Source organism: Oncorhynchus mykiss, chromosome 23 (genome assembly GCF_013265735.2).
Source record: "Oncorhynchus mykiss isolate Arlee chromosome 23, USDA_OmykA_1.1, whole genome shotgun sequence".
NCBI classification, from domain to species: Eukaryota; Metazoa; Chordata; class Actinopteri; order Salmoniformes; family Salmonidae; genus Oncorhynchus; species Oncorhynchus mykiss.
In genome coordinates this window covers 27,107,919-27,122,388 of record NC_048587.1, presented here as the reverse complement: position 1 = coordinate 27,122,388, position 14,470 = coordinate 27,107,919, and the positions used below count along the sequence as shown (strand labels likewise).

The following is a 14,470-nucleotide window of genomic DNA, read 5'->3' as shown; positions in this document are numbered from 1 at the left end:
ATTGATTGAGTCACTGGTGCTTCCTGCTTTAATTTTTATTTGTAAGCAGGAATCAGAAGGATAGAATTATGGTCAGATTTGCCAAATGGAGGGCGAGGGAGAGATTTGCATGCGTCTCTGTGTGTGGAGTAAAGGTGGTCTGGAATTTTTTTTCCCCTCTCGTTGCACAATAAACATGCTGATAGACATTTGGTAAAACAGATTTAAGTTCCCCTGCATTAAGCTACTAGGAACGCCGCCTCTGGGTGAGCGTTTTCTTGTTTGGTTATGGCGGAACACAGCTCATTCAATGCAGTGTTCATGCAAGCCTCAGTCTGTGGTGGCATGTGAACAGCTACGAAAAATTCAGATAGAGTGTCTCATGATAAGCTGTGAACCACACTACCTCAGGCGAGCATTAGCTTGAGCCTTCCTTAAATATTGTGCACCCGGTGTTATTTACAAAAAACATAATCCGCTGCCCCTTGTTTTACCAGATGCCGCTGTTCTATCCTGCCGGTACAGTGTGTAACCAGCCAGATGTATGTTGATAGTGTCGTCATTGAGCCACAACTCCATGAAGCATAAGACATTACAGTTTTGAATGTCCCGTTGGTAGTTTAATCTTCAGCGTAGGTCATCAATTTTATTTTCCAAAGATTGCACGTTCGCCAGCAGAATGGAAGGAAGTGTTTTTTTTTCCCCGATCGCCTACAAATTCTCAGAAAGCAGCCCGCTCTTTGGCCCATTTTTCTCCTCCTTCCAGGGATCTGGGTCTGTTCCCGGGAGAGCAGTATATCATTCCTGTCGGGCTCGTCTGACTCGTTAAAGAAAAAAAAAGGATTCTGCCATTACGTGATGAGTAATCGCAGTTCTGATGTCCAGAAGTTATTTTGGGTAGTCAGTATATGAATGTTATCTGTTAGTAGCAAGTTATTGATTTCATGAACCTTGTTTAGTAGGCTAGATATGTTAATGTGGGATATTGTTTTTATTGCTTTACTTAGAGGTAGACATGACAGTGATATTTATGTTTTACCACAGGGTGAACTGCGCAGTGGAATTTTCTACTTGAGCAAACCCTCTCAGTGCTAACAGTATAACTCAGGTTCATAGGCTCATGATTACTGCTGACAATAGCTGTAGGATTGACAGAGATATTTAGGGGAGATACAGGGACATAAATTAGGTTACTTACTCTATGACCGCCAACACCCCTGGGACAATGTACATTTGCAGCAGCACCATGACAACTCAGCGACACGATGGTAGAGATTATCTGAGCAGGGTCACATATCTACCTCTATCACTTCAGTATCCCTGCACATTGTAAATATGGTACTGGAACTGACAGACCCTGTATTTAGTATGCCTAATTTTTCTTGTTCTTATTTCTTTTGATCTACTGTTAGGGAAGATTCAGAATTTGTTGGTAACATATGTAAGATGTTTTTATATTCATCAAATGGGTGTAAGTTACTTCTCATCAGAATGGTATTTTTGTATAATCCTGTGGCGAGGTTGCAGTTATCTGTTCTATGTCAAAACTAAGTTGCATGGGCCACAGAGAGGGGAGAGGTCAAAGTGTCATCATGTGTAAACATATATTTTACTCCCTACCTTTTTCTAGTGGGGAAAGGAGGGTGGCAGTGTCTGGAATCATTCTCATGCTCCCTTTTATCTTAACCTATAGCCTCACTCTCCTCTCCGTGAGTTTGTATTTAGAGTGGGTTGTATCTAAATGACAATTTGATATATGCCTGTTGATATGGAGGATTGGTTTATGGTTCTGGGGTTTGGGAAAGGAGACAAAGCTGAACGATGAATTATGTCTATGCTGTCTGACTATGTGTGATCTTTGCTATAAAGGATCCCATTTTGCCATTGTGTGGGGACTCTCAACTTTTCATTAGAGATACTGAACTGTTGAAAGTCAAAATGCTATAGAGCTGATATAATGAAAGATGGACTTTTATAACTAACTCTGACTTCTTTGTGTGTGGTTTGCTCCCATGATTTGGTAAATAGAGGAAATTTCCACGACATTTGGCGACGAGGAGGGGATGTGAATCTTCACTCGGTGACCGTTCCTACGATCTAGGTAAATAAATCGTGCACGAGGGATCCCCTAAAACTTGGGATCTCAGGGAGAACCACACTTCGGGAAACGAAGCAGATGGACCAACCTTTGATCTAAGAGGAAGCGAGCCGAGTGGATACCACATCTCGAACTGAGTTTTTTTTAAAGAAAAAGGTGAGCGAACCACACACAGATTTGAAGTCAAGTTTTTTAATTATGCCTGTTACGTATACTCTGAGAGTGAATTCCTTTGTAAGGAAGGCACCTTGGCGTTTTGTGGACTCAAAAGATACTCTGCACGGTCCGGTTGCCAGTGACCAAGAGCCCTCCTGACACTGAATTGATCACAGTGGGGATTGGTGCGGTCTGTTTGGGGTGAGGGGCCAGGGGGTCTGTGTGTTCTAGGTGAAACACGGCACTTGGTGAAGCCCTATTAGAAGAAGGACGTAATTCTGTGCGTCTGTGTGATTTGTCTAAGTGACCCTCAGATGTGGTGAATTCCAATTATTTTAAATGTGCTAGCCAGGTATGCCCTGGGATACTCTGTGTGAGTATGTAATAGTTGTCGGACCGTTCTGTGTGAGCGGGGTAGGGTTGACTCTGTGTGGGAAAACCTTTTGATGTCCTGTGTGGACGCCTGACCAGTTCTATGTGAAAATCTGAACAATCCTGTGTGGATGATCCTGAAAGTTCTGTGTGAGTACCTAAGATTTTTTAAGTTTTATATGAATTCTGTGAATTATTTGAAATTATGATACATGGTATGTGTGTATAAAGTAATGCGGAGAATGATTAGATACAATTTAAACCACCCATTCGTAGACGTACGTAGGTTTTGAGTTGATATCTTAAATGGATAATTTGATAAAGATGAAGTTTTTAAGCACTATTAAAATAATCTACAAAATCTGGGAAATTGAGCTCTAGAAACTGATTTAGAGTGTGTCCACTTTTGGTTATCTTACCCTAACGATGTAACTATAAAACGCATATTGGATTATCTCCGTCTGGGTGAAACACTTCAAATTAAACTGCCCTTAAGGTCTGAACATGTTATAATTTTTCTTCCCAGTATGAGAGAAGTTGCAGGATTTATTGAATAAACTGTTTTCCATAAAGTTAAAGAGAATTCGAGGGATGCTCGATGTAATTTATAATGTTGTACAAAGCCTAAGGCTTTCCATCAAACTAATTATCATTGCGTGATTAATGTGATGTAGTAAAGTAATTGAAATACGTTGCATAAGTAAACATAATCTACTTTTATTAAAAGGCGCAATATCTGTTTCCTAGTCATTAGTGTCGATTTTATTCTTTGATTGCTAATATATTCATTTGGAATTTGAGAATCATAGCTGGAGTATGAGAATCATAGCTGGAGTAACGTTTGTACTATTAAAATTGGGCTATTATTCTTCTGGGAATTACCGATAGTGACGTGTTTTGATTTTTTGAAGTTTTAGTTATTCACAATAGCATTAGTGGTTCAGTGGTAGAATTCTCGCCTGCCACGCAGGAGGCCCGAGTTCCATTCCCAGTCATGGCGCTGGCTGAATTCAGAGTTTTTGATTGTAAATAATCTATGGTCGCTAGTGTTTGTATAAGAGATAAATTGAACGTTTTCAATAGATTGATTAGGTTAAATTGATAGACTAATTCAATTTAACATAATAACGAAGCAAATTCTGATGCAAGACGATGTCTGTTCACTAAATTATCTGCTGGAATAATGTATTGAGAGTTGGGTCGTATTTAAATTACTGTATCAATAGAGAAGACAGTTACCTAAGTTAAACACATTCTGAATAATAGCGGGGAGAGAATGGCAATGGAAAGTGGTTTCATTCTTATAGATTGACTGACGCATGTTATAATTTTGGCGCTGCGTGTGTTATTTTTTAAAGTAATAGGATACATTTCATAAGTGTGAAGAGCAAAGAGAAGAGGAAGTTATAAAGTTGGGGTTTTAATCTTACGATAGAGGTAAGGAAAAACGTTGAAATGAGAGGGGTTATATTTTTGCCCACTGGGGGAAAAAGAAATAGGAAAGTTTAGTTGAAAGTATGGAAGAGAGTTAGTTGTTATGTTGGCTACTAATTGTCAGGGAAAGTTGCTGGAGGCAGGTAGATTGTTGTAGAATAACGTAAATTTGCGTTATTAGTTTGAATATACAATAACCTTACTCTAATTGTTTTGACCGTTGTTCAGGTACATTTTTTTTCTGTATTTCTAGCAGCTGATTCGCTAGGTGGGCATCATAGATTTGTGGCTTTTATATTTACTGTATTAGGCTATGAGAATTGGGAGACTGGATGTCTGAATCATAAAACATCGCAAGGTTAGATTCTGATGGTTATTGATTTTTGGTTTGATTGTTTAAGTAACACCAGTTAATTTGAGCAGGAAAGTTCATGTACTCTAAGGTTATAGTATGTTTCCATTATGTGGAACAATGTCAGGTCATTAAAGGTGATTGCTGGATTGAATAGTACGCCAACCTGTTGACAGAAGACTGAATGGGTATGAATGTTGAAAAGCAAGATTGGGCCAAAAACTAGTAAACTAGTATGTTAAGTGGGGGAGTATCATATATTTTAATTATGGATGTGCTATAGTAGTGAATTATTGTGTAGTTTGTTGTTTGCATGAATTTATCACTGTATCATCTGCATACATTGGAACTTCAGACCCTGTACAGACTAAAGGAAGATCATTAATGGATGTGCTGAACAGTATTGACCTTTGTGGATATCAGTGGGGGAAAAAAAATGTTTATTTTTATTTTTACGATGATGAGACAGCACCGACTTTTGAAGGATTTTAGATTTGTTTAAAAAAATCAGGATTGGTTTTTACAAAATTTATATCAACAGATAGAAATTATTAGGTTGCTGATGAAGAGTTTTTTTCAGGAGTTGATTTAACTTAATTAAACATTGTATCATACATACACCTTGATTTGATTAAAACGTATGATTAATGATTTGAGGTACAGTGGAATTATCATTAGGTTTGATTTATAGTTTCACGTTTGAGTTTTTGAATCGATGTAGTGTAAATGAATAATAAATGTTTTTGTGTTTTCTCTGGGAAAATTGATATTTCACTGTCTCTCTCTCTGGAATGTTTCCAGGGACTATACTCTTGGGGAGAGTGAGTGAAATTGGGGCCATAAACTACCACATTGAAAGGGGCACTCACCACATTGGGATTTTAATGAGTTTTTATTTTCTGACTTTTCATTACACACGCAAATTCTTTTGATAAAGGAATGTTCTGGGAACATGGAAATACGAAAATGTTTGGAACTAGTTGATTATTGTTTGCAAATTGTTTTATATAGTGAAACACTGCTTTGAAGGGTTTTGCATAACCTATGACCTTCTGATGACTTTCCGTTGTGGCTTGATCACCCGCATTGGAAAGCCATTTGGAAAATAAATGTATGGTCATCTGTAATACTGCTTTCAAAATAATTTGTGTAATTGGTAAATATGTTTCTTATTCATATTTGTAATTTGGACCAGTGTGAAGAGGGAGTAGGGCATTGCTTTTAACTAAGGATATGCTGCTTTAAGTCTATTTTCCTATGACCATAGGGGTTAAATCAAGAAGTTATACAACTTAAGTGATATGTGAATGAGTGCATTGTATTGTTGAGTGTATTGTATTGTTGAGTGTATTGTATTGTTGTGTTTGTTTTGTTCTATTCCCGAGAGATATAGATCTAATTTCTTGATCCTTGGCTCTACGATGGAGTTGACAGTGAGATGGGGAGTATAAACCAATTTGAAAGAATAGTTTCAATAGAACGTTTTGATATTCTCTGTGAAATATGTTTAGATATGTGTGTTAAGAATAATTGGTAAAAGTAATAATTTATCATGTAGTTAATGAACTGAACTAAACTGTTGTTCTGATCTGTTCTTTCGAGGTTATCATGAAAAGTGACATCAGACGGTATCTTAATGCATGGAAGAGATAATTTGGACCGAATGGTGTGTGTACCTCAAAACCCCCTCTAACTGGCTGAAGAAGAGAGACAAAGGCATTGAAGGAGGCTTTCCAAACCACTTCTACCGAGAGAAAAGAACCAAGCCAGAAATTGGTGTACAGTATCAGATCTAAGCTATCAACTGCTTTTCTTTCATGGTTCTGTCATACTGTGATGAGTCCACTTGGAGTGATCATGGAGAAAGATATGTTCTAACACTTTCTTATGATGCTGGTATATTAGTTGACGAATGGACAAGACATGAGTGGTAAAGATGAGACATTGAAATTGGGACATTATCATGGGCCGTCCACTTTGAACTGTAAAGCTATTTGAAGAAAAACGAAGATGCCAGAAGATGCCGTGCCTGAGAGGGGGGGGGGGGGGTTAATCTAACTGTGCCATTAAAATTGTTTATACTTTTGTGGTATCAGGTTGATTGAAGAGGTCTACACCATGTAAATTGTAGTAATTTAGATTAAGAATGCATTGAGATACTGATCTGTATTAAAATCATGATAAAAAAAGTTAATAGTAGAATTATAGGATAATTATACTGTATGTAAATCTGCTAATATTGATGTGTGTTAAATTGAGGTTTTTACTTTGAGTGATAAGACAAATTTGAATCACTGAGGAATGCTATTCTAAATATTGGTTTGATAAATAGTTGGGTTGTTACTTATGATTTGGAATATGAATGATTTCAATGACCTATTCTCTATTCCTAAGTATATTTCTGAGCATGAGTACTTAGAGGGATGTCTGTCCTATATGTTGTGAGGAGGCCTGTGTTTAGACACAGGTTCTCATGTAACTTACAGAGCATAAATATGTTTTTATTTTCCTCAAATGGATTGTTCTGTGTTAATTAATAAACATGTGTAAGTTTGTCTTGTAGAATAAAGGTTGTAAACTTAGTTTCAGAAGGGAGAAAGCTTACATATAAGCTAAGGTATTTGACATTGAGGGGATTTGAATTTTAAAATATTGAGTATGTAATTAATATTCTGATTCTTCAGAAGGGACTGAGTCCCTTAACAGGGGAAAGTTAGGGAAGATTCAGAATTTGTTGGTAACATATGTAAGATGTTTTTATATTCATCAAATGGGTGTCAGTTATTTCTCATCAGAATGGTATTTTTGTATAATGCTGTGGCGAGGTTGCAGTTATCTGTTCTATGTCAAAACTAAGTTGCATGGGCCACAGAGAGGGGAGAGGTAAAAGTGTCATCATGTGTAAACATATCTTTTACTCCCTACCTTTTTCTAGTGGGGAAAGGAGGGTGGCAGTGTCTGGAATCATTCTCATGCTCCCTTTTATCTTAACCTATAGCCTCACTCTCCTCTCCGTGAGTTTGTATTTAGAGTGGGTTGTATCTAAATGACAATTTGATATATGCCTGTTGATATGGAGGATTGGTTTATGGTTCTGGGGTTTGGAAAAGGAGACAAAGCTGAACGATGAATTATGTCTATGCTGTCTGACTATGTGTGATCTTTGCTATAAAGGATCCCATTTTGCCATTGTGTGGGGACTCTCAACTTTTCATTAGAGATACTGAACTGTTGAAAGTCAAAATGCTATAGAGCTGATATAATTAAAGATGGACTTTTATAACTAACTCTGACTTGTGTGTGTGGTTTGCTCCCATGATTTGGTAAATAGAGGAAATTTCCACGACACTACCTTATGTTATTTTGATGGGTATTTTTTTTTAAAGCAGACATTGAATATCCCTTTGAGCATGATGAAGTTATTAATTACACTTTGGATGGTGTATCAATACACCCAGTCACTACAAAGATACAGGCCTCCGTCCTAATTGAGTTGCCGGAGAAGAAGGAAACCGCTAAGGGATTTGACCATGAGGCCAATGGTGACATTGAAAGAGAGAGTTTAATGGCTGTGATAGGCGAAAACGGAGGTTGGGTCAACAACAATGTAGTTACTCCACAATACTAACCTAAATAACAGAGTGAAAAGTAGCTTGTAGAGAATAAAACATATTCCAAGACATATATCCTGTTCGCAATAAGGAACTAAAGTAAAAATGTAAAAAATATGGCAAAGAAATGTCCTTTTTGTCTTGAATAAGAATGGTTATGTTTGGGGAAAATCCAACATATCACTGAGTACCACTTCATAATTTCAAGCATGGTGATAGCTGCATCATGTTATAGGTATGCTTGTCATTGACCAGGACTAGGGAGTTTTTTAGGATAAAAAGAAACGTAATAGAGCAAAACACAGCCAAAATTCTAGAGGAAAATCTGGTTCAGTCTGCTTTCCGACAGACACTGAGAGAAATTCACTTTTCAGCATTACAATAACCTAACGCACAAGGCCAAATGTACACTAAAGTCGCTTACCAAAACTACATTTAATGTGCCTGATTGGCCTAGTTACAGTTTTGACCTAAATCGACTTGAAAATAGCTGTCTAGCAATGATCAACAACCGACAGAGGTTGTAGATTTTAAAAAATAGGAATTAGCTAATATTGTACAATTCAGGTGTGCAAAGCTCTTAGATACTTACCCAGGATGACAGCTGTAATTGCTGCCAAAGGAGATTCTAACATGTACAGTTGAAGTCGGAAGTTTACATACACCTTAGCCAAATACATTTAAACTCAGTTTGACAATTCCTGACATTTAATCCTAGTAAAAATTACCCGTTTTAGGTCAGTTAAGATCACCACTTTTATTTTAAGAATGTGAAATGTCAGAATAATAGTAGAGAATTATTTTTGCAGCTTGTATTTCTTTCATCACATTCCCAGTGGGTCAGAAGTTTACATAAACTCAATTAGTATTTGGTAGCATTGCCTTTAAATTGTTTAACTTGGGTCAAACGTTTTGGGTAGCTTTCCACAAGCTTCCCAAAATAAGTTGTGTGAATTTTGTCCCATTCCTCCTGACAGAGCTGGTGTAACTGAGTCAGGTTTGTAGGCCTACTTTCTCACACACTTTTTCAGTTCTGCCCACAAATGTTCTGTTGGGTTGAGGTCAGGGCTTTGTGATGGCCACTCCAATACCATGACTTTGTTGTCCTGAAGCTTTTTTGCCACAACTTTGGAAGTATGCTTGGGGTCATTGTCCATTTGGAAGACCCATTTGCGACCAAAGCTATAACTGATGTCTTGATATGTTGCTTCAATATATCCACATGATTGTCCTACCTCATGATGCCATCTATTTTGTGAAGTGCACCAGCCACACCTGCAGCAAAGCACCCCCACAACATGATGCTGCCACCCCCGTGCTTCACGGTTGGGATGATGTTCTTCGGCTTGCAAACCTCCGCCTTTTTCCTCCAAACATAACAATGGTCATTATGGCCAAACAGTTCTATTTTTGTTTAATCCGAGGACTTTTCTCCAAAAAGTACGATCTTTGTCCCTATGTGCAGTTGCAAACCGTAGTCTTGCTTTTTTATGTCGGTTTTGGAGCAGTGGCTTCTTCCTTGCTGAGCGGCCTTTCAGGTTGTGTCAATACCGGTCTCGTTTTACTGTGGATATAGATACATTTGTACCTGTTTTCTCCAGCATCTTCACAAGGTCATTTGCTGTTGATCTGGGATTGATTTTCACTTTTCGCACCAAAGTACTTTCAGCTCTAGGAGACAGGACGTGTCTCCTTCCTGAGCGGTATGCCGGCTGCGTGGTCCCATGATGTTTATACTTGCGTAGTATTGTTTGTACAGATGAAAGTGGTACCTTCAGGAATTTGGAAATTGCTCCCAAGGATGAACCAGACTTGTGGAGGTCTACATTTTTTTCTGATTTCTTTAGATGTTCCCATGATGTCAAGCAAAGAGACACTGAGTTTAAAGGTAGGCCTTAAAATACCTCCCAGCTACACCTCCAATTGACTCAAATTATGTCAGTTAGCCTATCAGAAGCTTCCAAAGCCATGACATAATTTTTGGGAATTTTCCAAGCTGTTTAAAGGCACAGTCAACTTAGTGTATAAACTTCTGACCCACTGGAATTGTGACACAGTGAAATAATCTGTCTGTAAACAATTGTTGGAAAAATTACTTGTGTCATGAACAAAGTAGATGTCCTAACTGACTGGCCAAAACTATAGTTTGATAACAAGAAATTTGTGGAGTGGTTGAAAAACGAGTTTTAATGACCCCAATCTAAGTGTATGTAAACTTCCGACTTCAATTGTATTGACTCAGGGGTGTGAATACTCATATTTCTGTACTCCATGTTCAATAAATGTGGAAACATTTCTAAAAACATGTTTTAACATTTTTAATGATGGATTATTTTTTGTAGATGGCTGAGAAAGTACAGTGCCTTGCGAAAGTATTCGGCCCCCTTGAACTTTGCGACCTTTTGCCACATTTCAGGCTTCAAATATAAAGATATAAAACTGTATTTTTTTGTGAAGAATCAACAACAAGTGGGACACAATCATGAAGTGGAACGACATTTATTGGATATTTCAAACTTTTTTAACAAATCAAAAACTGAAAAATTGGGCGTGCAAAATTATTCAGCCCCTTTACTTTCAGTGCAGCAAACTCTCCCCAGAAGTTCAGTGAGGATCTCTGAATGATCCAATGTTGACCTAAATGACTAATGATGATAAACACAATCCACCTGTGTGTAATCAAGTCTCCGTATAAATGCACCTGCACTGTGATAGTCTCAGAGGTCAGTTAAAAGCGCAGAGAGCATCGTGAAGAACAAGGAACACACCAGGCAGGTCCGAGATACTGTTGTGAAGAAGTTTAAAGCCGGATTTGGATACAAAAAGATTTCCCAAGCTTTAAACATCCCAAGGAGCACTGTGCAAGTGATAATATTGAAATGGAAGGAGTATCAGACCACTGCAAATCTAACAAGACCTGGCCGTCCCTCTAAACTTTCAGCTCATACAAGGAGAAGACTGATCAGAGATGCAGCCAAGAGGCCCATGATCACTCTGGATGAACTGCAGAGATCTACAGCTGAGGTGGGAGACTCTGTCCATAGGACAACAATCAGTCGTATATTGCACAAATCTGGCCTTTATGGAAGAGTGGCAAGAAGAAAGCCATTTCTTAAAGATATCCATAAAAAGTGTCAGTTAAAGTTTGCCACAAGCCACCTGGGAGACACACCAAACATGTGGAAGAAGGTGCTCTGGTCAGATGAAACCAAAATTGAACTTTTTGGCAACAATGCAAAACGTTATGTTTGGCGTAAAAGCAACACAGCTCATCACCCTGAACACACTATCCCCACTGTCAAACATGGTGGTGGCAGCATCATGGTTTGGGCCTGCTTTTCTTCAGCAGGGACAGGGAAGATGGTTAAAATTGATGGGAAGATGGATGGAGCGAAATACAGGACCATTCTGGAAGAAAACCTGATGGAGTCTGCAAAAGACCTGAGACTGGGACGGAGATTTGTCTTCCAACAAGACAATGATCCAAAACATAAGGCAAAATCTACAATGGAATGGTTCAAAAATAAACATATCCAGGTGTTAGAATGGCCAAGTCAAAGTCCAGACCTGAATCCAATCGAGAATCTGTGGAAAGAACTGAAAACTGCTGTTCACAAATGCTCTCCATTCAACCTCACTGAGCTCGAGCTGTTTTGCAAGGAGGAATGGGAAAAGATTTCAGTCTCTCGATGTGCAAAACTGATAGAGACATACCCCAAGCGACTTACAGCTGTAATCGCAGCAAAAGGTGGCGCTACAAAGTATTAACTTAAGGGGGCTGAATAATTTTGCACGCCCAATTTTTCAGTTTTTGATTTGTTAAAAAAGTTTGAAATATCCAATAAATGTCGTTCCACTTCATAATTGTGTCCCACTTGTTGTTGATTCTTCACAAAAAAATACAGTTTTATACCTTTATGTTTGAAGCCTTTCGCAAGGCACTGTATATTTATTCCACTTTGATTTCAGGCTGTAACACAACTTGTTGAATAAGTCAAAGGGGATGAACACTTTCTGAAGACATTGTAACTAAGATTGTTGTTCATCCAACATTCTTTCATTTTAAGTACAGAAACACAAAGCAATTTACCATTACACCAAGTATCTGCAGAACACCACAGATATTGCCTCAACTAATTGCAATTAGAGGTTCAAAGATTCCTGAGAGTCAATGACAAGTGTGTGTGACTAGACTCTGTTATAACTAATTTGTTTAATTACTGGAACATTTCTCAGGCTGTTGTGTGTGTGTCTTAGGCTGTGAGATATTCACTTCAGCGTAACCATTAACTTCTAATCAGGAAAAAATAAATAAAAAATACACTATTCAATAATAGATTAACAATTCCATTTACTCCCACACCTCCTTATGAGTAGAGCCAAGTAAGTGTCTCTCTACGGACCTCATAGTATGCCCAGCATAGATCTGTTTTTGTGCGTGTGTTGAAAGGTACTTTACCTTGTATAGCTGTATTGATTCAGAATTAAACATCCTCATTTATTCTCACTCATTTAGAAAAACTTTCCTAAGTGGCTACAGTTTTCTGAAATCAATTAGTTTAGACCCTGCTGTCCCTGAGCTCACCTTGCGGATGCCTTCAGATGGGCTGGAGACTGAGTGTTCGTGTCCGTTATTCTTGTTGATGGTTCTCCAGAGCTCAGCGAAGGTGCTGTCCTGCTCCAGAGCGTTGGTGCCTTTGGCTCTGAAGTACTCATACACGGCTGAGTCTCTCACTGTTCCGTAGGCTAGGTCCATCTGTTTGGACAAGTCCTGGAATGTCCTGTCGAGGCAAACAAAGGACATGGGTCACATGGAGGATAAGTAGTCATGTGCTTTTGGAGGTCGCCCTATGCGACCGGAATGATGCATTTGTCAATATTTTATTTTCAAGCAGTACACTGGATTCCTACTACTAGTTCCCTTCACAAATGCATACAAGAAGCAACACTAATCTAATGTGTTAATTCAGGTATTCAAATGTTTTATATTCATTTTAACTTGGAGTACCACTACATAAATAATAGTAGATAATTGCAATTCAACCACAGTCAAATCTGGCCTTAGCACTTGAAGTTGTGCCTAAGTATCTTCTCAAATCCTCTAACTTACAGGAAAGCAACTAATGAACAAAACAATGCAGAGGTGTTAAGTGCCAAATGTTGATGGCTTATCATAGGAAAATAAGAACAGAATATGGCTGCAGGCAACAAAAAAGGATGACAGAAAGGACCGTTTGCTCTTCCGATCCGTGCAATCAGTGGAAGCATTACCATGTTTACCTCTCAATACTACAAGGATGACGCAAGTGAAGATGTCATTGTTAAAGTCATTACTTAATTATTGAGTTTATATACCAATTCTGGGGTCAATTCGACTAATGGTTTGTTAATATTTTCAGCGTTACTTTCACAATGTTTCACATTGATTGTATGCATAATTTAAATGTAACATTAATTTGGATGAGACAAAGTCCACTTGATCAATTGATTTTATTTTTTATTTTTATTTCACCTTTATTTAGGTCAGTCGAGAACAAGTTCTCATTTACAACTGTGACCTGGCCAAGATAAAGCAAAGCAGTGCGACAAAAAAACAACAACAGTGTTACACATGGGATAAACAAACATACAGTCAAAAACACAATAGAAAAATCTGTATACAGTGTGTGCAAATGAAGTAAGGAGGTAAGGCAATAAATAGGCCATAGTGGCGAAGTAATTACAATTTAGCAATTAACAATGGAGTGATAGATGTGCAGATGAGGATGTGCAAGTAGAAAACAAATAGTTATTGCTCTGGTAGCCTATGGTGCCAATGACATCTATACTGCCAACAACTAGTCTGGTGCAGCCATCTAAGGTTGCAGTAACTTTATATTCGCACAGCTTCTAAGGACATACATAAAGTTTCCATAACAAATGTCATGGCCCCATTTCCATTAGTTCAGTTCTTATAGCTCTGCTGTGATATCGTGCTATCTAGTGGTGTAGCGTGGGTGACTTTGAATGCAGCAACTAATCATTCTCAAATTCATTGAGTCTATATACCAAATCTAGAGTCAATCTGAATTATGGTTCAGATGTAAAAAATATTCTTAGCATTAGTATATGTACTAATGTGCATTTATAGGTACATTACGGCCATATTTGAATGCAAAAACTACTCAAAACCATTCAAATCTGGAGTGAATCGTATGGATGGTTCATGAGGAGAAGATGGTTTTGTGCATTAGCGTTACATATGCAAATAATGAGTTAATAGTTTCCCTGTTTTTTCATAGTACTAAGTTCAGTGAGGTTCATGTTAGGGACATGATAGCGATGACACGTTTCAAGTTGATAGGCATCTGTGGATTGTATTTACATTGGTTTAAATCAGTGGTCACCAACCGGTCAATTGTGATCGACTGGTCGATCTTCAAGGCATTCCTTGTTGATCACCAAACATTTCTGTGAAAAACCCAACGA

The 14,470-nt window shown here is 38.0% G+C and overlaps 1 protein-coding gene across 1 annotated transcript in view; it reads right to left on the bottom strand.

Moving 5' to 3' along the window:
* Nucleotides 1–14,470, bottom strand: part of LOC110502511 (glutamate receptor ionotropic, delta-1) — a 450,947-nt gene that overhangs the window by 24,117 nt on the left and 412,360 nt on the right. The window contains exon 13 of the mRNA XM_036960054.1: nt 12,588–12,783. Within this exon, the coding sequence (XP_036815949.1) occupies nt 12,588–12,783 (196 nt within the window). The remainder of the gene's footprint in view (nt 1–12,587; nt 12,784–14,470) is intronic.